At 36.4% G+C, this 27,086-nt stretch overlaps 1 protein-coding gene across 1 annotated transcript in view; it reads right to left on the minus strand.

Moving 5' to 3' along the window:
• LOC129725176 (LIM/homeobox protein Awh-like) overlaps positions 1-23,778 on the minus strand; it is an 86,247-nt gene extending 62,469 nt beyond the window's left edge. Inside the window, exon 1 of the mRNA XM_055680689.1 lies at positions 23,304-23,778. Coding sequence (XP_055536664.1) covers positions 23,304-23,309 — 6 coding nt within the window. The 5' untranslated portion in view covers positions 23,310-23,778. The remainder of the gene's footprint in view (positions 1-23,303) is intronic.
• Positions 23,779-27,086: the final 3,308 nt, after the last annotated feature.

Here is a 27,086-nt window from a genome sequence, read left to right on the forward strand (position 1 = left end):
GAATACAGCAGCTGAAACGCATCGAGTGTTAAAAAAAGTGTATGGAAAGGCTGTTCTAAGTGAAACAACATGCTGTATTTGATTCAATCTCTTTTAAGATGTTAATTTCGTTGCTGACAATTATCCACGTGGAGAAAGGCCAAAAACGTTCGAAGATGCTAAATTGGAGGAATTGCTGGGGACTGGGCGGTCATGTTCGTTGAAACTTACGATAAAATGGGAAGTCCTACTACATCCACCATTATTTCCAGATTATTACTTGTTCCGTTCGATGGCATATGTTCTGGCTGATCAGCAGTTCTGCTTTTATGCAGCCATCGAAAAATGGCTTGATTAGTGGATGGCCTTAAGAGACTAACACTTTTATCGTAGCGATATTCGGGCTCTGCCAAAAAATGGGACCAAGTTGTAGCTAGTGATGAGCAATACTTTGAATGCGCACATAATATCTGTGCCCAGCAATAGGGGTCAGCTACAGTGGTGCTTTTGCCCAATGCCCTGCAGGTATACAAAAGTAAATCCACCCCCTACACACTCAGTTATTATCACCGAGTACGGTAAAATAAATTACCGAGATTTCAACAGCTGCGATCTCGGTAATACATCAAAACACCGAGATTCTGTAAAAGCAAAAACCAAAAACCTGTCAAACTTCAACGAGATTCTCGGTAATGTTTCGCCGAGCTACTTTGAAATTTAAACTGTCAAGTTATTATGAGAACTTCGGTAAAATTCACTGAGGTACGTATTTTGCGATTTTTTAGATAACCCAGAATATGATTAAAACGATTAAATATACAAATTAATTTATTAATTAATAAGGCAACTAATTTAATTAAATACAGCAGCGGTTCTCAACCTGGGGTACGCGTACCCCTAGGGGTACGCGAGAGCCTTCAGGGGGTACGCGAAAGAAAAATCAGTAATGGCGGACGAAGCAATGTTTTTTTTTTATAAAACTTCAGTTATTGTTCGAACTTGCTCTCAGAACTGTAGCAATAAAACAAACTAAAGTCTAATTTGAAACCTGGACTAGACTACCACAACGTGATCTACCACTACTTTCTCCCACTCTGCGAGGACATTAGCAGCCAGGGGGTACTATTAAGTTGGAAAATATTGCCAAGGGGTACGCGGACAAAAAAAGGTTGAGAACCGCTGAAATACAGCATTGTTAAAAACTGGAGAGAAATAAAGAAATATCTATCACTCTGCAACTTACATCCTGCGAAGAGAGTTGATAACCTGCGAAATTGAGTGAAGAAAGAATTAATCGTTTTCTTCGAATTTTCTTTGCAGAAAAAACAAACTCTGTGGAAAAATACAGTATACAGTTACAGAAGGTGATCGGCCAGCAGCTGATTCGTTTCAAATGCAAGCTATAACCGGAATCGCTTTGCAGTAGTTTGCTTTTCATCACCAGTCGTAGGTGGCTATGGGACTGGTTTGCTATCATTCTGGCTAGGTATCGAAAAAGTAATCGCATATGGGTCCCAGCTTATGGTTTGCAACATAATTCAATCGAATTTTGGTGTTTATGAACGGGTTATAATGCTAAAGTATTAAATTAACATCGCAGTAACAATTTCTGTCGATGGCCTTGTTCAAAGCAGCATAAGATTGCAATATTTCTCCCAAAGTGTTACGCTGTTTTCTCATCAGCACAAAAACGCAAATGGGACGGACTTGCTATGAGCGGCAGTACTGTATACTCACTAAATATTTTAGGTAATCAGATCATTGCAGATTTCTTTATATAATAATAATCAGCCGCAAAACCTGCTCTTTTTTTTCTACACTCGGACACGAAAAAACTGTTAGTGTGTGTCCTAAAACACGCGTTATTCTGACAGCTCAGTTTTCAGGAATCTCGGTAAAAGGCGTTATTTTTCGACGAAATCTCGGTTGAATAATGTCAGGTTTCCGAGATCCGGTATTTTAGTTTACTAATCTTGCAAGCTTTCGGTTTTACGGATTTTTTCGGTAAACAAATTTACGATATTGCGGTAAACACGTTGCGTTTCCGATTTCTCAGTATTTTTTCTACCGAACTGAAATATTTCAAGTAGTTCGGTACTTTACTTTACCGAGAAAGCATAACGCAGTTAAGTGTGTATGTTAAAAAAAATCCTCAGTTATCATTCTCACTACAAAGGTTATTAGAAAGGGGAGCTATGCTAAATTCTAGTAGGTTCTTTAGTATGACTTTTGCCTGCTAGTTTAGTTTTGAAAAAAATTACATCGCTAGTAGAACTTTCATGAATTTGCAAAACAAACTAACCAAAACGAAAAAGGCAGTTAGTCATTCATTCATCGTATGCGGAATGCAACAAGACGTGTTTCGAAAATGTGTTCTAAGATTGTCGACTTTCTTCATATTCCTGCATCTTCTCTGACGAATGCAATTGCCATTCAATATTGCTGGCTATTTGTGTTTCGAAACATACATTGCAGATATGTAGATACAGTAAAGTCGCATTTTACGCGGGGGATTCGTGCCGCGTAAAAAACCGCATAAAAAACGCATAAATTCCGGAATCCGCGTAAAAAACGCTTAAAAAACCGCGTAGAAAGCGACCTTAGTGTATGCTGTACTGACTGGCTATAGCTTGGTCAGGTCGAACACTGACAAGCTACGAAGTGAATTTTACAACGTATGTAGATACCAATTCCTTTGATATGGATAAGTGAGTAGAGATACAAAACAACAACTCATGATTCCGCCGGATATTTTGATTTGCGATATCGTTTCCAATCACAACAACCAAATCACCCTTCCAGAAAGCACTGACTTGGTATACCGTTTTGATGCATGAATGATGTTTGAAACAGCTGCGAAACTGATTTGGTTTACGCGTCGATTCACGATATACCGACAGCAGCTTGTGTTGTCAGAAAACCTAATAGAATTCAAACTGTTTTTGCTATCGTTTGTTTTGTATAGTGAACAGCTGGTAGTTAACATTCATAAGCAGGTGCAAATGTGCAGGCGTAACAGTAAAAATTGCTGTCAGATTAAAAAAAAATAACCCGCTTGAGCTAGTAGATGTATTAAAATGCTGTTCGAAATAAATCTTATCTATAAATTCAAATTTGAATTGTGTTGCAAATACTGATTTGGGCTCAATGAAAACTTTAAGTTGATCAAACAAATAATAAACAAAAAGTCAAATATGACACATTAGTGAACCTAAGTCAAATAAAATAAAAGTTAATTACTGAACTTGCTAGTTTGTTTTTTGAATGCACTTAATATGTTCGAAACAAAACAAAACCAGTTTCCCGACGATAATCAATCGCTTTGCCGCTGCCACAGTTTCTTCTCAAACTGAGTCACATCAACAAATGGAAACGACTCTATATAATCGTGTTCTACAACCTAGCTGGTAATAAAATTATTAAATTATGACCCTTAACTCAATAATTAATATTTCAATGGACTCTTTCTAGCGAAAACACCACAGAGAACGGTGAGATCAGGCGTCGTCGTCGCCATCACTGAATGATCGCCTTGCGACGTAGGGTCCTTTGTGGGTCTTTGGAAAGATGCCGCATGCCCTCCCGTTGTTTTAAATGTCTCTTCGGACGATTGTTCAAGCAGAGAGTGGTGCTTGGTCGCTAACCGTGCCGCACACCACCCGCCGGTCTAATCTGGCCGATATTTTACTCACGGCTGCATCAACACCTGACAGCGATACAATCACATCTTCGTTCGACTGAATTACATATGGCAAACCGATTATGAACCTCTGCGCGAGGTAATTAACGATCGATCCCAACTTGCGAACGATCGTCGAGCTCCGAAACATTTCAGATGGTTAATTAAAAATCGAGCCAGAGAACCTACCGCGCGAAAGCACCCGAAAATATTGAGGTCATTTACTCGAACCTGAGCATTAAACTCCCATTAAGTGACACAATGTTTTGCCGAAGAAAATCCGCATGGAGGAAGGCGCGCATTTGCATTTTTTTTTGTATTCTCGATCCGGTTTGGCACCACTGAACCACCGTGTTACGTGCCATTTCCTCAGCCAATGACCTATACAAATGGGTAACATGCATGCTATCGGTATCAGAACCGGGAAGAAATCCTCGCAAATTAAATTTGCATAAAGAATCGTTCGATATTATGTTTAGCACGAGTACACTAACGGTATATGCACAACCGAGGGTTGAGGAGAATGGTGATGTCGATAGCCAAGATGTCCACTTTTGACAATGTATACAAGCTGATTAAAATAATAATTATTTAATTTTTAAAAAACCGTACAGCACAAGGCTTGGTTATAAAAGCGAAAAGAGTTAAGTCGTACTTAGAGCAAGCGCACTAAAGGTTATGATTCACTATGCAATTTTACTGATTCGGATCAATCACGTAGTGCAACCATTGATGTGTGCAGTCAGTCAAGCTAAACTAAGCTAAGCTTAGTGCGAGCGCACTAATGGTTAAATTGAGGTTACTTGGTGAATATTAGTATTTCTTTATGGGGTTATATGCCAAACTACGACCGCAAGGCTGACGGAGAACTACATAAGGATGTTTGACTAATTTCCAACATTGTTTCATTCAGGACAGATCAATAATTATAACTTTCATCCAACACTAATAAAACAACTCTCTGCAAATAATTTGATGACACTGAGAAGATTCAAATTGGCATCCTAAATGGGGTTGATTTGCGGTCATTTTGAAATTTTCGATGTTGACTTCCGGTTCCTGGAAAATAGCCAAAGTTGGCCAAATACCAGCTTATATGAGTATTGCTGGAACCGGGATGATATTATAAGGCCGTAAATCAAGCATTTAGAAATAGTACAATAGTTCAAATAATTCAATTAAAATTTTTTGCATTTAGGCGGATGCATAGATGATTTTCAAATCGATTGCTGCAAGAACGAAGAAAGCTATTGGAAACTAACCGACTTATTAGCATTTTAAATTGAACATCTTCTTCCCATTTTCCGTTTTTAGATTTTTATTTTACACCCCTATGCAGTCGAACTTCCTGAGAGACGTAGTTCTACGTTTTCCGATTTTTTCCGCCTAAAATCCTATAGTGCATTCTCTAGGTCAAGTGGACTCTGTAATATTAAGACTACGGCCCCTATTAAGAGAAAGTTGAAATGTGGTCAAATAGAAAAAACCTAGTTGATTGATACATTTTACCAAGCTGTATATTATATTATAGTAGCCATGTGATCGATTTGTTCCGTATGCCACCTGTTTATAAGATAATCGAGACGATTGAAGAAAACATTTTTTTTTTTGAAAAAAAAAACGAATAAAGAAGCGGAACATGCCTGAGAGAAAATTATACGTCCAACTCAGTGTCTTTAAGAGAAAAAAATATCCGACGTTCAATTTCCATAACTTCAGATAACCTCTTATCCGAGTATCGTCGCTTGTCGAATGATTCGCAACGTTCAGTGGCCGCAGCCCGACCTGAACAAATCCCGTAGTATTTCAACAATTTTATTGCTATTAACGTTTTATGTTGTTTATTGAGCGACTTTATCGTCGGGCTGCTTGTATTTATTTCTGTGGGCCATGATAATGCTGAATCCGGTCTTTAGCATTGGCAAAGTTGGTGAACAACGTGATTTTCTACCGAAGGCTCCCATGGTACGTACTGCATTCGAGCTGAAAGTGATGAGCGAGAACGGTGAGAGGGCCATTCGGCGTCATTAATCACTGGTGGGCCAAACCCGCATGAAAAGTATATTGAAAGTCAAAATTGTTCAACCTTCAAGAGTATGTTACAAGTGATATGATAACTGCACATATTAAAACTCTAGAAAATATATCGTTTGATATGAACATTGTATCTTTTTATTTATTAATTGATTCATTCATTTATTCCGTCAAGGCAACATTCGTGAATTACGTAACGCAAAAATCCCAATTTTTGGATTCCACCACCCCTTCTGAATTACATAACACTGTAGAAGAATTTGCCTAATAAAGATGCTCGATTTTTGGAAATCTCCCCAGAGATTTTTTGTTACGTAACGCTGATTTCAACTCTCCCCTCCCCTATGTAACAAATCGTAACGCTCAAAAAGACCCCATGCCCCCATAAGAGCGTTACGTAATTTATGGATGCCACCCAAGCAAATGTATCAAGTGAGCGAAATCATTTCAAATGACCTGGAAAAACGCGAAAATTTAATCAACCATTTTTGATTTGAATGAAACTTTGCACACGTATTTGGCTTAGCAAACTGAGCATTTTTCACAGATGGAGAGATTTTTAACGCCAATGAGTTACATTCTAAAAGGGCGTATGCCTTTTGGCATAGGTTTTATTCGAAGCATTGTATCCCAGAAACTGTTGGTTGTATAGAAAAACTGTCTGAGAATGAGCTGTAGGGAATTAAAAATGCATCCTAAAAAAATAAATAAACTGTGCAAAAAAATTTTTTTTAACAAAAAAATTAAAAATAAACATTAAATTTCATTTTAAGGAAAAAAAACAGTTGTATTTTTTTATTTTTTTTGAAGAAACTTGACGTCAATATGTAATTTTTAACAAAAAGTCCAGGATGGAGAAATGAAAAATAATTTTTATGGTAGATTAATTTTTTTCATGAAAATTCAAATTTAAACATTTTTCAAAATATTTGTATTCTGATGATTTTAAAAGATGCAGAGAGTCATTTTGAATCAAAAAGCTCTTGATAGTTAACATTCTAAAGGCATCGGTTTTCGAGTTATTTTGAATTCTCCAGCAAAAACCATACGTTCATTGGAATCAAAGATAACTAGAACAAAATACCAAACTTCCATTTTTTGCATACATTTTGAAAACGACCGATTTGCGACGGTTTCTGCTGCCATCTGATAACTTAAATACTCATACAGTAGTCACTAGTCCGTCATCGATCGTTAAGCCTGTATCAGACTAGCCGTTGCAGCGGTTGACCGCTACCGTTCCGTTCTTTTTCGACCAATCAGAGCACAGCGGTCGACCGTCGCTTGTTGTTGTTGCAAAAAATAGAATCATTTCTATTTTTGCCGCCAACCGTTCACAACGGTTGGCGACTGCTGTCGTTGTCAAGGCGAAAGCAAACGTGCCTCTTCATACCTACACAAATTCACATTTAGAGACTTGTCAAAAAAAAATGTGTGCTTCTCTTTTTGGCACACAAGACAGCCAGTCAAAACATTGATAGCACCGGCAACGCCGGTTGGCGATGTCCAATTTCGACCAACGCACACTGGCAAAAATGAACCCGAATTCCCACTAATTAAAAGCCGCTGGGCAGGTTTTAAGGTATCCACTGAAATATAGCATTTCTTATGTGAAATTGTTTTTTTTTCTTTTCAGTATGAATAACCTTGCATACAAGAAAAAAAGCGAACCTTGGGGAACCTTTGAAATGGGTTTCGAGATTTTGTTTTAAAAAATTAGGCACTATTTGTTCACGATTTCTTGAACATGATTGGAGCCAACAAAAGCGTTGAGACGCCCTTTTTTTGCAGCTTGAAGAGTAATAATGATTTGTCGACTCGGTCAAATGCATTACTGAATCAGCGTAAAGAATTTGTCTGATTGACCGACGAAAAAGGTCGATAAGACCTCTGTGCAGTTTAATTGAAGAAGAAGTTGAGTGGAAGGCATAGCAGTTCGAATTTGGCAAACCAAAAGAATAAACGATATCCCTTCAAACCTACCTAAAAAATAATGAGGGAGCATGCATGAATGACGTTTTTTGGGTTTTTTGACCCGCCCCCTCCTCTTCCCCATCGTAGCATTCCGTTACAAAGTCAGACTACCCTCTAAATAATTACGTAGCTTTACAACAACCCCTCCCCCATGACCATTGCAAATTCTATTGTTTAAAACATACATTGTATAATGAATAAACAAGAAAAGACAAGAAAGTCTCCCTCGTCGCATTTCGTTAAAAAACTGTTTTCGTATTACGAATTTTGACTGGAAAAATCGATTTTTTTTGTCGACTAATTTTTTTGCGTTACAGTCTTTACATTATTGTTGACAGAAAAATAAAAATAAAACCAAAATAATCCACCTAGCGGTCAGACCCAGCCTTTCTCATTCAACTTTTATTTGTAAAAAATGATTTACATGAACGCTTTAATCCTATGAATGTATATTCACTCTTTAGGTTCTAAAATATTGATGTTGTAACCTATACATATAAAAATGCAGTCCGGTCTGTCTGTCTGATCCATATTGGCTCGAAAACTACCGAACCGATCGGCGTGAAAATTTGTATGTAGGGGTTATTGGTGCCGATAAAGATTCCTATGATAGTTTGAAACCCCTCCCTCTTCTGGAAGGGAGGGGTCCCGTACAGATGAAACATAAATTTCTGCACAACTCAAAAACAAACCAAGCAAATTAAACCGAATTTGTCATATGGATGTTTTAAGAGGTGACCAACATGTCCATAATAGTTGGACGCCCCTCCCTTTTCTGGAAAGGAGGAGTTCCATACAAATGAAACACAAATTTTTGCACATCTCGAGAACTAATCAACTAAATGGAACCAAATTTGGTAGGTAAATTTTTTTAGTGGTAACAAATATGTCCATAATGTTTTGACACCTCTCTTTCTTTTGGAAAGGAGGGATACACAAATTTCTGCACATTTCGAGAGCTAACCAACTAAATGGAACCATATTTGGCAGGTGCATGTTTTTAGAGGTAACAAATATTATTCATAATCGCCCTCAGGCAACATTTTGAATTGTAAGATGGCAACTCCCGGTTTCTAGAAAAATAAAACCAAAAATGGCTGATTTCCACCCATAATAATAATATCCGCATCTAGAATGATACACAGGAGCTAAAATCGACCACTGATACCATTTTGAATTCTAAGATGGCGACTTCGGGTATTGGGTGTTACTCGATCATTTTCGGCTGTTTCCCAGAAACATGTGCTTCTAGAAGAGAGGGGGCGTCGAACCATTATGGACATATTTGTTACCTCTAGAAACATTCAACCAGAATGACACTCAAAGGCCAGAAATTATCTTAAATACCAGTTTAAAATCCAAGATGGCGACTTCCGGTTTGTGAAAAACAACCTAAAATAACCAAATACCATCCAATATGAGTATCTCTGGAACCAGAATGGTGCAATGAGCTTAAAATTGACCTCAGGCACCATTTTGAATTGCTAAATGGCAACTTCTAGGAAACAGTCGAAAATGAATATGGATATTTCCGTAATCGAGATGATGCATAGAAACCAAACATTGACCCTGGACACCATTTTGAATTTAAAGACGACCACTTTTAGTTTTTGGAAAACAACCAAAATAACTAAATACCTCCCAATATGGGTGTTCACCGAATACCACCCAATATGAATATATTCAGAATTAGAATGATGTACAGAAGCCAAAAGACGAGGATGTTGTCATTTCGATAAAACCAATCATTTCAAACGATTTGTTATTTGCATTTGATCATATCCTATGGCCGATTCGTCGTGCATTTGCAGACTTTAAACACATCACAAGGAATCAATGAATTTGGAACGTTCAAATAGTACGATACCACATTTAAATTATGTTGAGGCCACATATATCTATCAAAGCAGGAGTATAGTTTTAAACGAGCAATTCTCGCTGAAACTAGGCCACAAGGTGCACAAGGTCTTTCAAATTTGATATACATGCACATAGTTATAAGAAATAGAGAAAAATGATAGTGCCTTTTTTGTTTTCTGTAAAGAAGAATGATAGGGCTTCCATTTGAAGTGATCAGAATTTGGGCCGCCATCTTGAGTTTAGCTGCCATCTTGGATTATATCAGAAAAATACAATTTTGTCCGTGTTAGCAACTACCGATTTTCGATCTGAGACCAGCATTGAAAAGCTGAGAAAAAATTCTATAAGATGCAAGAAAAAAATTAGGTGAGCATCAGTGTTAACCAATCAATTGAACCTATTTTACAAGCTGAGTTTCAAAATGGATGCACATGTTATAATCCTACTAGGTCCATAAATCATAATCGATTGATGCTACAACTAGTACGCCACTACTGTTTTTTTGAGTTTAGTGAGAATAATTAATACAACACTAGCATGTTTGATACTAACAAAGCGATAGGTTTTTTATTACTGAGCAGTTCCATAAAAAATATACCAGTTTTGATATATTATTTATATTGTCATTTTTATTTTGGCTGAAACTTTGCATAGACGTTTCTATAGGCACGACTCATTTTTGAGAAGCTTTTGAAAATGCGATTGTGGGAAGGTATTTATTATTACAAATATTTTTAGGGCCAGAACGGTTTGTTTGATCGGTATGACGTGTTCTATAAAGTTGTGGAAAATAATTTTGTCTTTACGAAAAAAATATACACTCTGTAACTTTTTCTTTGGTTGTATTGTTTAGATAATCTTTTGTAGTTTTTATAAAAATAGATTTTTTTAAAATGAGCTTTTTAAGATAGGTATCGGCCCTATTATCGTCAGGTTTTAGGTATTACCGTCCGGGGGGTGAATGATGTCCTAGAGCGTTTTTTTTGCATGATGGTTCTTCATGATGCAGAGCATCTTCCTGCAAAAGATTAGTTCTCTATGTCTTCATTAACCCCCCGGGCGATAACAGGTAAAACCTGGCGATAATTTTTCATTTTTCTTTTACCGTTTTTTCAAAAAATAATATTTTAAAGTGTATATTTTTTCGGAGAGACAAAAATATTAATTACAACTTTAAAGAAGACGTCATACCGATCAAACAAACCGTTTTGGCCCTGAAAATATTTGTAATCATCAATACTTTCCCAAGATAGCATTTTTCAATAGTTTCTCAAAAATGACTCGTGTTGCAAAAAATTAACCCAGTAGCACAGAATGACATCTTTTGCCTATAGAAACGTCAATGCGAAGTTTCAGCCAAATTAAAAATGATAATTTGAATAAAATAGGGTAACCGCTCCTATATTCATCTCAGTACCTATAGTCATCTCATCACGCCTTTTTGATCAATTTATCGTCAAATTTTACCATATTTTCATTTTCAACTTTCAGCCACTTGAGAAAATCGAGAAGCAAATGGATTTATTTTCAAAAATTTGTAGAAATTTGACGGTAAATTGGACAAATGAGAAAAATAAGATGAATATAGCTGCACCAAGCTGTTGAGATGAATAATAGAGCGATTACCCTATTTAAACTGGGACATTTTTTGTGGAACTGCTCAGTGCTCAGTAATAAAAAACCTGTCGCTTTGTTAGTATCAAACATGCTAGTGTTGTATTCATTATTCTCACTAAACTCAAAAAAACAGTAGTGGCGTACTAGTTATAGCATCAACCGATTTTGATTTATGGAGCTAGTAGGGTTATGACATGTGCATCTACTTGGTCTCAGTAGACAGGTTACTGCGTTGATCGCGCGGTGTACGTTGAATATTTTGAAACTCAGCTTGTAAAATAGGTTCAATTGATTGGTTAACACTGATGCTCACCTAATTTTTTTCTTGCATCTTATAGCATTTTTTCTCAGCTTTTTAATTCTGGTCTCAGATCGAAAATCGGTAGTTGCGAACATGGCCAAAATTGTATTTCTCTGGTATAATACAAGATGGCGGCCAAACTCAAGATGGTGGTTGAACTCAAGATGACGGCCCGAATTCTGATCACTTCAAATGGAAGCCCTATCATTCCTCTTTACAGAAAAGTGCTACTTGTAGTACTTTACATAACGACTATTAGAGATATAGCTCAAATAATACCAAGAATTGCTAAAATTTCAACTTTTGTGAAAACTGTTCCGCCCCTTGGTGATCGGGGGGTCAACAAAATCGATCAAACAAAAATGGCATTATCATTTTTTCTCTATTTATGATAACTATGTTCATTTATATAAAATTTGAAAGACCTTGTGCACCTAGTGGCCTAGTTACAGCGAGAATTGCTCAAATAGTCTTTGAATTTCTTTTCTTTCCATAACTTTTAGCCACATATCGAATTGTTATGAAGTTTGTTATTTGTAAGTTTGAGAGATGACTTGTTTGTGACACTAGTTATGTTCAAATAAGTCATGTAACCTTTGAGATAAAAGACTTTTGTTGTTTTACTAACTATTTAATACATAACGGTGGCTTATATTCAATTAAAATCAAATGAAATGGGAACCCACAGGGCAGCCAAACTTTTAAACCACGTGTTCAATCATACTTCATCAGTTAACTCTTAACTAGCACGCTCATCTGATAATTGATCTGATATTGATCAAATCGGTTATGTAGTTTCTGAGATAATGAAGTTTCGTGATTTTCACATTTCGGTAGATTACAGACGAAGTTACAGTTCGATTACAGTAAGATTCAATAGGGTGTAATGAGGCAGCTAGACTTTTCATTTGACTCCAATTTTGTGGAAATCGGGTCAGCCATCTCTGAGAAAAGTGAGCGAGTCCAAGCAGTCTTCGGAATATGTTCCTTTTCATAGCTGGATTTCACATTTTTAAACATAACAGGCAAAGTAAGAGTTCGATTGCAAAACAAATCAATAGGGTCTTATGGGGCAACTAAACCTTCCATTTGACACTGATTTTATGAAAATCGGTTCAGCCATCTCTGAGAAACAGGAGTGAGAGTAAACAGCCTTCAGAACACGTTTCTTTTCATAACTTTTAAACCACAAGTTCAATTAATAAAATTCAAAAGTTAAGGGTATTTCAGGTAGCCCGTTCATTTGAAACCATTTTTGTTTAAATCGGTTGTGTAGTTTTCGAGATAATGAAGTTTCATGATTATAGAACAGAATATGCCATTGCCGGGCCAGTTAATAGTATGATGAGTCTTTTCAATAAATATTCTGAAGTTATAGATTTAACGATGTCGCGAAATGCTCTTCGAATAATATTGAACACTAGAATTACATAAATATATTTGTGATGTTAGCAATAGTTTTTAAGATGTAGTCTACTATGATTGACGAAATAAAAAAAAAAAATGAATAAATACTAGCATTATGATGACTCTTACAGTGAATAAATGATCCATCATGGGCGAATTTCGAGACTCGGTGAACATCGTTTTAACTTAAACACTACATTGCCAGCTTATGTGTGTGTTGTGTTCCAGTTGGACCCACAACGGATGTCTCAGACTTACAGGAGTTTCCTTTTAATGGTTCCGATTGGTTGTCGACTTCATCCACTTACTTCCGACTTATATGCTATTCTGATGCAACCTTTCTTATACATTGGTTAGCAATAACACAATACAACAAAAATTTGCGTTTTCTTCTATGTAAGATTTCTTGTCGTATTTTGATCCGAAAACACAACAACAACAACAACAATATCGCACGCTAGCTTGGTGGGCTAATAGCGGTCTCGATCAGCTAGATTAGTTAAGAGGATTCGTTATCGATATTATTTCTGGCACATTTTGCATGTTGTAGGATAAGTACAACGATACACCGTGCCCCAGTGCTGAGTCGAGAAAATTTCCAGCTCGAAAAGATCCTCGATTAATGCAATGAACCTGACTGGATAAAATTATTCTAAAAGTTTAAGAAAAGGAGGAGCTTAAGACCCCAGAGATATTTCAAAATAGACTCACTTACTCCTACTGGAGGCTCAGCTCCCCTCTGAGTTCCGCAAATGATAACATATAGACATGTTCCAGACGTATTTTTGCATTTAACATGCAACTCACTTCATGTGTATTTACACACCGTAACACACCTCCTTATAACTATAATTTCAATAAATTCATAAAGCGGTTTCGAAGCTACAATGTTGCAGAGTCTACTCTGACAGGTACCTCTACAACCTTTCGTCGAGCTGAATTATGCGATACTTTGAAGCTCCATAGAATAAATAATCTCGCAAGTTTCAAATATCGCAATAACATAACCGTTACGAGTTTAATTGTATTCCCAAAATCCAAAATTAATCTAAAACAGTGAAAAACAATTCTCATCAAACCATTCGTGATAAAAGGAAACAAATTCAACATAGAACTTTGCTTCAGCATTTTAGAGCAATTTAAAGTGAATATTTTCATACTAGCGAGCACAAACATATTGCCTACCGTGACCGTGCTGTGAGTTAGTACCGTAAAAATGAATCTAGTTTTCAACCATGATTAAAAAATTTATATTTTTATTGTGAAGTGTGTTATCGTAATATTAACACAAATATTGATATTGTATTTTACAGAATGAAACCAGTCAAAATTTGAGTTTTCATTAAAAACGTGAAATAATTTAACAACAAAGCAAAAGATCACATGCCACAAATTTTCTCTGTGCTTTAAATAAAATGTCATCCCAGTCACGACCACGATACTCGAATACTGGGATTCATACAAATTATCTAGGTAATTACCAACAAATGAATATTAACTTGTAATTACCTAGGTTAATATTTGTAGTAAACAACCCCACAAATAGTCTATAAAAGTTTGTTAGATATAGAATCCTCCTCGCGATGTGACTTTTGCGATCGCATGCTTGAAACTTAAGCCCGATAAAACGGTTAAACCTCTCACTCAACATTCATTTTTCACAAAATGCACCGCCGCTAATCCGTGTGAAGCGAAGGCCTCTATTGAATTTTCAGTTATTCTAACAATCTACGTCTTCGAACACCGCCTGTGTTGGTAAACAGTTAGACATGCTATCCGATTCTCCGGATGGTTTTACCTCTTCTTCATACCAGCCGTACATATGCTAAGGTATTCACGCACACGCCATATTTCATAACCCACCTTTATGCAGCAAAATATGAGTTATGGCCCCTCGAAAAATCTTTGGCGGATCTTTGGTCCCTATCTGTTTATATACCTGTTTCGGATAAGAGGTGTAATGATCTAAATGAGCGGCATCCAGCGTAGTTACCGTTCTTCTTTCGGGAGGTGTGAAAAATGTTTACGAAACGGTTCAACCCACGGACACTTTTTCGGGGTGATTGTTATTATTTCCGAGCGATTATATGGAGAGGAAAATAATTAAGAAGCTATTAAGTGAACTACCGAACTTTTGCGCATCATCTGTCCGGATTAGTGTTATGATAAATCAGACACTAAAGTATGATTAATAGGCTCCTGTGCAGTCCGAGCCACACTGCCGTGTGTCGTAAAAACGTCGTGAAGATGTTATTTAGTAAGCTACGTGGTATGCTTGACTTTTCCTTCGAAGGCTGCTTACCAGCGTGCATTGAATATTTTATCGATCGTCGTCACTTAAAGGTCGCAACACTAAAATAATCTGTACGCTTACCTACTGATGATTTGAAAATATCGATCACTATTGCCAGAAACAATGTGACTCATGTGCTTTTAAGGCTTCAATTAAACACCGTAGAAAGAATCAGGCCCGGATTTGAGGGGGGGGGGCAAAGGGGGCAAATGCCCCGGGCCTCCCGATTCAAGGGGCCCCCCTAGTCGTGAGGCGACCTTTTTTTTTTTGCTCGTCACCATCATCCAGAACGTTACCAGTAAATGTTTTAAGAAAAGAGGGCCTCGCAAACAAATTTGCCCCGGGCCTCCCACCGTCTAAATCCGGCCCTGGAAAGAATAGAATATATTAGACAGTTTTTTGGGAACTGAAATATCCCCAGCAAATTATCTTATGCATTTGACCCGCAATGAGATTAATAATTCAAATGTTCTAGAGAAGCACATACCATGTATAATGTGCGCGAGAAGTGAGGAAATTAGGTGAAATTCGACGAAGGTGAAACTTATCGCCGTATGTACCAACGATATGGGTCGAAATATTGCCACATGGATCTTTAGTGTATTATTTGTAAAAATTCTTCTCACAAAAACAACACGTGTAAATTGCGGTTGTGACCTGTGAAAGCAACCATATACTGAAATTTTACCACTACTCTGTCCGTTAGCTATTATTTACAGGGTGCGGCAAGAAAAAAATCTGAAATGTATATACTTTATAACTAGGTTAATTTGAGTAACTAATTACTTATTTCTGTTGACAGTGTACTTGTTTACGTGTACTGCATCTCAAAATTATATATAGTGTAAAAAGTACTCTGGAGCAGTTTGTCAAGGTCAACAGGACGTCATTTGTGCATCGAAAGTTCTTTACAGGATGGAACGCGTGTCGCACGTCAAACCGGATTCAACGACGGCTGATGGAAAACATTAAGCTGTAAAGTGGACCCCTAGCAGCCGGTAAATCATTCGATTGGAACGTACGCTCAAAGACAAGCTTGCAAAATAGATCACCGTATAGTGAAGATCCTGAAGTCTGTCGCAAAAAACTGGAAATATCTTTACAACAAATAAAAATATCAAACCAATACATTTTAGAAAAATGGTTCAGGTTCAGCGGAATAAACAAAATCTTAATACATCTTGAATAGTTTCGACGATTACAGAAAAAGTTATAGACAAAAAACTCATTTTGAGGGGTGTTTTCCTTTCATTCAGTACTCGGTTGGATACAACTAGAAACAGCTGAACTTTTTTGAGTAATGCAGTTCTTTTGATTTATTTTCAAAAGCATACAGTCTGGTTTGCTACTATCTGCAACCTTCGGAGAAATATGGACTCAAAATATGGCGAGGTTAAGCAGAATAAACAAAATCTCAGAACATCTTGAATTGTTTCTACGATTACAAAAACCATAATTAATCCACCTAGCGGTCAGACCCAGCCTTTCTCATTCACTCTTTTATTTGTAAAAATAGATTTACATGAATGCTTCAATCCAATAAATGTATATTCACTCTTTAGGGTCTAAAACATTGATGTTGTAATCTATACATATAAAAATGCAGTCCGGTCTGTCTGTTTGTCTGTCTGATCCATATTGGCTCGAAAACTACCGAACTGATCGACGTGAAAATTTGTATGTAGGGGTTCTTGGTGTCGATAAAGGTTCGTATGGTAGTTTGAGACTCCTCCCTCTTCTGGAAGGGAAGGGTCCCATACAAATAAAACATAAATTTTTGCACAACTCAAGAACAATCCAAGCAAATGAAACCGAATTTGGCATGTGGATGTTTTAAGGGGTAACTTATATGTCCCTAATAGTTGGACGCCCCTCCCTTTTCTGAAAGGGAGGTGTTCCGTACAAATGGAACCAAATTTGGCAGGGGAATATTTTTAGTGGTAAAAAATATGTTTTAACACCCCTCTCTCTTTTGAAAGGGAGGGGTCCCATACAAATGAAAAACAAATTTTGCACAGCTCATGAACCAATCAAGAAAATACAACCAAGTTTGGTATGTGAATATTTTTAGAGGTAACAAATATGTCCATAATGGTTCGACGCCTCTCCCTCTTCTGGAAGCACATGTTTCTGCACGAATTTCAGCACATCTTGCGAACTAATCAACTAAATGGAACCATATTTGGCAGGTGCATGTTTTTAGTGGTAACAAATATGTTCCATAATCGACCTCAGGCAACATTTTGGATTGTAAGATGGCAACTTTCGGTTTCTGGAAAACAGCCAAAAATGGCCGATTTCCACCCAATATAATAATATCCGGATCTAGAATGATACACAGGAGCTAAACTCGACCACAGAGAGCATTTTGAATTCTAAGATGGCGACTTCCGGTTTCTGAAAACAGCTGAAAATGACCAAATACCTCCCAATATGAGTTTTTCTTTAACCAGTATGACGTTTAAAATCCAGAAATTGTCACCAAATGCCATTATGATATCCAAAATGGCGACTTCCGGTTTCTAAAAAACAGCCAAAAATTACCGATTTCCGTCTAACATGAGTGTCTCCGGATCTAGAATAATACACAGCAGCTGTAATCGACCACAGACCCAATTTTGGAATTTGATTTGGCGACTTCCGGTTCCTGGTAAACAGCCGAAAATGATCGAATAACATCCAATATGGGTGTTTCTTCAACCAGAATGACGCTCAGAGGCTATAAATTATCTTACATACAATTTTGAAATCCAAGATAACGACTACCGGTTTGTGAAAAACAGCCAAAAATAGCCAAATACCATTCAATCTGTGTATCGCTGGAACCAGAATGATGCAATGAGCTAACAGTTCACCTCAGGCACCATTTTGAATTGCTAAATGGCAACTTCTAGGAAACAGTCGAAAATGACCGAATAATACTCAATATGGATATCTCCGTAATCAAGATGATGCATAGAAACCAAACATTGACCCTGGACACCATTTTGAATTTAAAGACGACCACTTTTAGTTTCTGGAAAACAACCAATATAACTAAATACCTCTCAATATGGGTATTTCTGGTGTCAGATTGATGCCAGAAAATCTGCTGAAAATGACCGAATACCACCCAATATGAATATATATTCAGAATTAAGGCGATGTACAGAAGCCAAAAGTCGAGGATGTTGTCATTTCGATAGAACCAATCATTTCAAACGATTTGTTATTTGACTTTGATCGTATCCTATGGCCGATTTTAACACATCGTTTAAAGTCTGCATTTGCGGACTTTAAACACATCGCAAGGAATCAATGAATTTGGAACGTTCAAATAGTACAAAACCACATTTAAATTATGTTGAGACCACATATATCAATCAAAGCAGGTATAGTTTTGAATAGCCTTTGAATTTCTTTTCTTTCCATAACTTTTGAGCCACATATCAAATTGTTATGAAGTTTGTTATTTGTAAGTTTGAAAGATGACTCGTTCGTATGACACTAGTTATGTTCAAATAAGTCGGGTCATCTTTGAGACAATAGACTTTCGTTGTTTTATTAACAATTTAATACATAACGGTTGCTTAAGTTCGATTATAATCAAATGAAATCGGAACGTATAGGGCAGGCAAACTTTGGAACCACGTGTTTAATCATAATTCATCAGTAAACTCTTAACTAGCCCACTCATCTGATAATAATATTGATCAAATTGGTTGTGTAGTTTCTGAGATAATGAAGTTTCGTGATTTTCACATTTCGGTACATTACGGACGAAGTTACAGTTCGATTACAGTAAACTTCAATAGGGTGTTATGAGGTAGCTAGACTTGTTAATTGACACTCATTTTGTGGAAATCGGGTCAGCCATCTCTGAGAAAAGTGAGTGAGTCCAAGTAGTCTTCGGAATATGTTACTTTTCATAGCTGGATTTTACATTTTTCAACATAACAGGCAACTAGACCTTCCATTTGACACTGATTTTATGAAAATCGGTCCAGCTATCTCTGAGAAACATGAGTGAGATTAAACAGTCTTCAGAACACGTTTCTTTTCATAACTTCTGAACCCGAAGTTCAATCTTTATAAAATTCAAAAGTTAAGGGTTTTTAAGGTAGCCAGTTGATTTGAAATCAATTTTGTTCAAATCGGTTGCATAGTTTTTGAGATAATGATGTACAATGATTTTTACATTTTGATACATAACCTCTAAACTAAAAATCCGATTACAATAAAATTCAATAGGGTCTTATGGGACAACAAGATCTTTCATTTGCAATTAATTTCATGAAAATCGGTCCAGCCATCTCTGAGAAAAGTGAGTGAGAATAAAAATCTGCACATACACACACACACACATACACACACACACATACACACACACATACATACAGAAAATGCTCAGCTCGTCGAGCTGAGTCGAGTGATATATGCCATTCGACCCTTTGGAGCACTTTTATACTTTCGGTTTTGCAAGTGATTGCTATACCTTTCTAGGAGAAAGGCAAAAAGTTATGAACGAAAAACAAATTTTGAGGAGTGTTCCTCGTAGAACTCTGTTTCGTCATATCAGACGTACAGATAGAAGAAAACAGTGTTCAGCAATTCTTTTTCTTATAGATTTTCCTACAACTTTGCTGAAGAAAGCAATCTGGTATTTTGAAAATTATAATAAATAGTTTTTATATCTAACTACTAGAGGGATTGATCAAAAAACCGAAAACGCCAAAAAATGCCTTGTTATATGGAATAAACTTGCTGAAGACACTGGGTACATAAAATCAATATTTCACAGTCAAATCTAAAACGATCACGATTTTTCGAGTTTAGACCACTGTGGAACGGTATGTTGCGGGCAAATAAATAATCTATTTTTTTTATAAAAACTACAAAATATTGACCAAACAAAGATGGTTGTTTAAACAAAGCAAAATTAAAACTAAAATGTTAAATCAATCTGTAAAAAAATATATATGGTAAAAACATTTTTTAATAAAAATATAAAAAACTCTAATATTTCAAAAGAGCACGCTCTCTAAAAATCAATTTTTTATTGAAGCGAAGCTTTTTTTTAATTAAGAATTCCTAAGCTCGTTTAAAAAATGTACGCAGGAGACAATATCAACACTCTCATGGCCCTGTCTGAGAAATTATAACTCTAAGTAGGATGATGACAAACATCAACAAAATATACAGATGAATAATTTGGATCTCTCCATAGGCATTCAACAGGCAGCGCTTCTAGACATAGTAAAGCATTCGAGTGTTTGGTATAAAACCTGATTTGTGAAATCTTTAACTTTTAGTTTTCCAACTTTCGTAATCGAAATTTTGAAAATATATAAAACATAGAACTTTGCAGGTTGTCTAACGTACTTAACTCTCTAGTGCCCAATGCCGCCTTTAGACGGGCTTCAGTCAAACCTTTAAAATGCTTCAATAGATACTTAAAAAATATTTATAAATTTTTATAGTGATTTTACCGAAGTCCGTCTAAAAATTACCTTGGGCACCAGAGGGTTAAAAATCTGAAAGATTTCCTATTGAAACAAATGGGACTCAAGGTTCAATCTTGAGTCCAGTTCTGTACGACGAACTCACTTCAAATCATTTTGATTGACCGTCAGGGTGTCCAAGGTCATTGGTCTGGGTGATACAAGCATTTTTGTAAAAAGAAGAAAAACAGTCGATTGCAGAAAAACTCAAATGGTGGAAAATGCAAAGGTGGAAAATTTCTCGCTTAGAACTTCTTCCCTCAAAAAACTATGACCACGTCATCAAGATAAATTTATTTGCCATTTTAAGTTGGTCTGACAAGGTTAAGTACTTCGGACTAAATTACGATAGGAAAGCAAAGTGTATCAGATCCATGAGATGTCCTTTTCTCTCATAAAGAGAAACTTTGAACTTTGTTTAGAAAGAAAACCATTTAATTTTCGAAGAAATTTTTAGATTAGCAAAACTTTGAGCGATATCGATAAGGTAGCTGTTTTTTAACAAGGAGAGAAACGCTACAAATGATTTAGAATATACTTCTGAAAATTATTTAGAAGCTCCATCCTTGGTTTGGCATATTCGAGTTGCTTAGGTTTACTGGTGCCGAAGGATGAAAAGCTATGTCAAATAAAAATTTACCAATTTTCATCAAAATTTGTTGCAACGCTCAATTGCAACAATAAATTCTCTTTATAAGTCAATGAGTTAGCAATTAGACTAATTGTAAGATTGATTCCTTTTTCTTCACATATTTGATAAACGCCAGACATTTCAAACTTTAGACGAATGCGGAACGTATTGCGGGACATTTTGCCAAAACGATCAGATATTTTTATTAACAGTCCTTCCAACCACTGAAGCTAAAGTGACCAGACAGTTAGGGCTTAAGCGCGGGACACCAATTCAATTCTTAGACGAGGGGGGGAGGGGGTTGTGTGGTTTGGTTTTAATTCTTTTCTTCGAAATGATCAAAAATTTTACGTGCATAGTAGAGTGTCAATTACTTGACTTGTATGGGAAAAATTTGACGTTTGAATTTCGTTGTGCAGTAAGGTTCAAAAGTTTCGTATTCTTGAACAATTTTCTCATACAAAAGTTCAGCTCAATTGGACTTCGAAAAGTTATGCCTGAAAGCGGCCCAAGTTTGACTATTTTGACTGATAAAGTTCATGAAATGTTCATTTCGATATCGAACTGGAACTGGGACGATTGTCGGTCACGATGTTTTTAATGTCTAACTTTTTAAAAATGCGAAAACGTCAAGATCTGTTGCTATCTAAAAAATCGCAAAAAATTACTTCTGGGCTTCTTTGAGGAAATTTTTGGGCTGGAAAACTCTCCGTTGGCCCAGCTTGGGAATTTACAAGTTCTAGGAAGTCGTTTTATAGGGATAACACCAGATCCCGACGTTTCATGCATTTTTTAGACATTTGGCATTGAAAAATTTGATACCGACAACCGTCCCAGTGAAAATATGTGATATCTGATGGTTCAATTTTTTTGAAACCGCGGAACTTCGCAAATGCGCGCAGTACACCTATCTTCAGATGAAGGCGGGACGTTTTCTAAGCGGGACATTTTGTTAAAACGCGTGACTGTCCCGCGAAATGCGGGACGTCTGGTCACTTTACCTGAAGCTGATACATAATACACTGAATTCTGTTTTTACACGATATCCTCGAAATACTCAAGCTGTTTAGAATTTTAGAATTTCAAATTTAAAAAGCTGTTTGAAGTTTATCCATCCCAAATGATATGAAAATAAGCAAATATTAAACCCACTATTTTATTTATACGCATCCGTGCAAATGCAGAAAATATTCTTTTGATTATTAGAACTATTGTACTACCTAAAATTGTCAACCATTGTCAACGCAGAATTCAACCGCTGATTGGTCGTTTTATGATTGCATTCCCAAGCAAGGTCGACAGAATCATACACTTAATAAACCAAAAAGAATTATTTGGCCTAAATATGAGCACGCTTCTCCTGAAACCAGTCATATTAGTTCTGGATACCGAGTAGGACCTACTACTAGGAAGTCGTTTTATCGGGATAACACCAGATCCCGACGTTTCATGCATTTTTTAGACATTTGGCATTGAAAAATTTGATACCGACCACCGTCCCAGTGAAAATATGTGATATCTGATGGTTCAATTTTTTTGAAACCGCGGAACTTCGCAAATGCGCGCAGTACACCTATCTTCAGATGAAGGCGGGACGTTTACTAAGCGGGACATTTTGTTAAAACGCGTGACTGTCCCGCGAAATGCGGGACGTCTGGTCACTTTACCTGAAGCTGATATATAATACACTGAATTCTGTTTTTACACGATTTCCTCGAAATTACGCGATTTTTTACACGATTTTCTTAATATTACGCGATATGTGACATGGGAAATATTGTTTATGAACCAAGATGTAACACACAGATACATACACACACATACACATACATACACACATATACACACACACCTACCACATAGCGCAGGATTTTGTAACGACGCGGCCTTTACACTATTTGTTCAAAATTACGCGATTTTTTTTTGCGCGCACGCATCAATCGCGTAAAAAGAGAATCCAGTGTAGATCAAAATATGTCCACACCAACAACTATGAGGCACCAATCAACGCCAGCGAAAAGCCGTCGGCATTTCACTATCGATCATACCTTCATGGTTTTGGTTGCAGCTTCCAGCCAAAAGATGTAGTTTCATTCTTCTCCCTTTACACTATTACCGCTTCAGGTTGAAATTGAGCTTACGGTGCGCCAATCTTCTCACTGATGCTATCGTCGATTTCAAGTTAGCAAAGCAATTTATACTGGTACATTTTCCATAAGTTAGTTGAAATAAAGAAACTACGCTGCACACTTGTTTCATGAATTTTATGTGTCGTCTTCAGAAACATTTTTCACTCACAGTTTTCTCATACCTTTCCCACCAAATCAAAACAAACAAGTTTTGTTCCAATACTTCTAAATTGGTTGAAATGCGCTGATAGTCGCAACACGTCGATAAAGTAGATCTATCGATAGATCGGCATCTCACACGCACGCGGCTAGATACAAGAGTATCAAAAGCTAGAAAGCTTCCTACAGCACGTGAGAAGGAAAGAATACGCGTTTACACGTCCAATCACGACCGTTATTCATTCGGAACTGGTTAAAGGAGAATTGTACGCTTGCTCTCTCACGTATTCCGCAATCGATCCTAATACGATTCGAAAAAGCTCAAATTCATTCACACATCATCTCGCATGGTTTGTTTATATCGTCGACATTGATGGAGGAAACAAACAAAACATCAGCTGGCTGCGAAAGAAATTACTTTTGTATTTTCCAGTAAACTTGTAACTTTTGTTTATATTCGCCGTGTTTACAGTTCTTTAAAGGGAGAGAGGGAGATTTTCGCTCTCAACTAGCAGCAAAAGCTTATAAGCTCGTACTCATTTGTATATACATAGCATCCAAGAGAAAAAGAGAATGCCATTATATAAAACAAGAGATCAACACTTATCTACAGGTAAGGCGTCATGGTAACACTTATGCTCCACCCACAATATACTTGTAAATAATATTGCTTCTCTTTGCAGTTTCTCCATTGATGAGATTTTCTACTTATGCAATGTAAAGAAAAAAAAGCTCGGGTATAAAGTTCAACAAATTTTAAAGATCCATTCGAAAATATTTTGAATTCAAAAATTTGCTATTCAACTCGGGGTTGAACGACAGACAACTGTACGAGTCTATTAAAAAAAAAGGAATTCGAAGAATCGTTATCAACCCTTACATCGTACAATAAATCTTCCCGAGTAACCGTCTGTACATCTGCTGGCTAGGCCTTCAAGTTAATGAATTTTTACGATTGTAGCTTTATGAAAGTTGACGAAACAAAGTAGGGATAGCAAATTAGCTGATGTGCGAGTTTTAGCTACTTAGTGTTTATGCAGTGTAGGAAACATAAAACCGATTGTTTCTGCACAATGTCTAATTGGACTTTACTAGTTTCCGTCTCATGAATATCTGATTAAAGTGGCTTACACTGTTGGATGATTTACTGATCCATTAGCCGGAATGCAATGCTTTCGAAACTGTCAAAGCTGAGGCAAGTTATCAGTCATTGATCAAAGATATTGTAATTAGCCTGTACAAGTTGGTTGGTATAGTGCCAATAACATTTAGTATTTAAGTTTTACCACACCTAAGAAAATGTTAGTGTTTCTTATTTTTTTTTAGATTTTAATTCAGCAAACAATATGATTTTAATGCTTTAGGGAGTCTTGAAATTTTGGTTTCCTGGATTTCAAAGTTTCAGGATTTGAAAATTGCAGAAGTTATTTCACCGTTTCATGGGTTAATGTGATTTCTTAATTAGGAAAATTTTAAATTTGAAACTGTTTATATTCAAAAATGTTATGTATAAAGATTTCACAATTACGAGATATGAGGGTTACATCGTTTGAGGATTTTAGCTAAAGACCGTTGAATTAGGTTTTTGAATTTCGGGATTTTATGATTTACGAACTTAGGAAACTAAGAGTTTTACTCAAGCTGTTAAGAATTTTAGAATTTCAAATTTAAAAAGCTGTTTGAAGTTTATCTATCCCAAATGATATGAAAATAAGCAAATATTAAACCCACTATTTTATTTATACGCATCCGTGCAAATGCAGAAAATATTTCTTTTGATTATTAGAACTATTGTACTACCTAAAATTGTCAACCCTTGTCAACGCAGAATTCAACCGCTGATTGGTCGTTTTATGATTGCATTCCCAAGCGAGGTCGACAGAATCATACACTTAATAAACCGGAAAGAATTATTTGGCCTAAATATGAGCACGCTTCTCCTAAAACCAGTCATATTAGTTCTGGATACCGAGTAGGACCTACTTCGCAGCAGTTACAGTGGTAGCGGGTATCAGCTGCGGTAAGTGCAACGACACTTGCTCTATTAAATAGTTGCCTTTGTGCGGCAGCGGGAGCCGTAGTGGTAGAGCCCACTGATGCAGCGGCACTTCCTCTAATAAAAAAAATGCCTTTATGCGGCAGCGGGCATCATCAGTATTACATTCATCTGTCGCCACTTTCACCAATCAAAAGATGCCTTATTTTGACAACACACAAACGTTCTGGAATGTTGGCATTGAAAATACATGGGCCGTCAAAATTTCAGTGTGAAAACAACTTTCCATTGTGTTTGCTCATTCCCGCTGTCGGAGATAACACAGAGATGGGATCCGACGTTAAATTGAATAACAAATTATCCTTTTGTGGACAAATTGAAGACTTTATATCAAAGTTTATATTTTCGAGTACCAGCAACGGTACCAGTAGCAGTAGTTGTGGTATTGCTTTGATATTTTCATTTGTTGACAAGATATTTCTAGTTTTTCGTTGAAAATAGCTATATTTTGAGTCCTAACTTCTCGGAAGGTTGTAAATAGTTGCAAATCAGACTATATGCATTTGAAAGTTTGTCGAAAGAACTGCGTTACTCATAAGAGTTCAACAGTTTCTAGATATATCCATCTGAACTTCGAATGAGAAAAAAACACCTCTCTTAACAGCCAGATTTAACAATTATGTCGCATAAAGTTGAAATTTAATACAATAACCGTTGCCTATTTTATGATTTCAGTGTCAGAAGCAACAGCTTAAAGGATGGCTCCACAGCGGTTTAGAGCAACTATATCAAGTCCTGTATAAAAAGATTGCTTTGTAATTACAAGCGTATGTGCAATGTAAATGTTTCAGCTGCAATTTCGGCAATTTTCTCAGCTTATCTTTGAAAAGCTTAATGTTATCTGTAAGCCAAAGATTTTTAACTGATACTTTATATTTGTTAGATTTGAGAGTAGATTATTCGAAATAATCAAGAGAATCAGATAAAAAATAATAAAAATAAAAAACATTAAGTATGGAACGGTTTTTATATTAAATATTACACTTTAAAATGATTCTCGATATAGGTATTACATATTGCCGAGCAATCACGGTTTAATCTCGATTTACTGAGCATTCGGCGAAAAAATATTGAAAACCATGCCTCAGAAACACTATCAAGATTCGAATATTTTGTGTGGGAATTTTAGTTAGGTTGACTTAAGATTCATGAAAAAATGTAACAGTCGTAATTTTTTTTAACCGAGCATTCAGTGGTGCCGTTCTTTGCAATAAATTGCCGAGATTCGGCAGTAAATTCTAAGTGTTATGAGGTAATTGATAAATCTGGTTGTTACAAGAGGGGTTTTATTTCATTCAGTGTTCGGTTTGATACAACTAGAAACTGTTGAACTCTTATGAGTAAGGCAGTTCTTTCGACAAACTTTCAGATGCATATAGTCTGATTTGAAACTATTTGCAACCTTCCGAGAAACTTGGACTCAAAATTCAACTATTTTCAGTGAAAAACTGGAAATATCTTGTCAACAAATGAAAATATCGAAGCAA

Source organism: Wyeomyia smithii, chromosome 2 (genome assembly GCF_029784165.1).
Source record: "Wyeomyia smithii strain HCP4-BCI-WySm-NY-G18 chromosome 2, ASM2978416v1, whole genome shotgun sequence".
NCBI lineage: Eukaryota > Metazoa > Arthropoda > Insecta > Diptera > Culicidae > Wyeomyia > Wyeomyia smithii.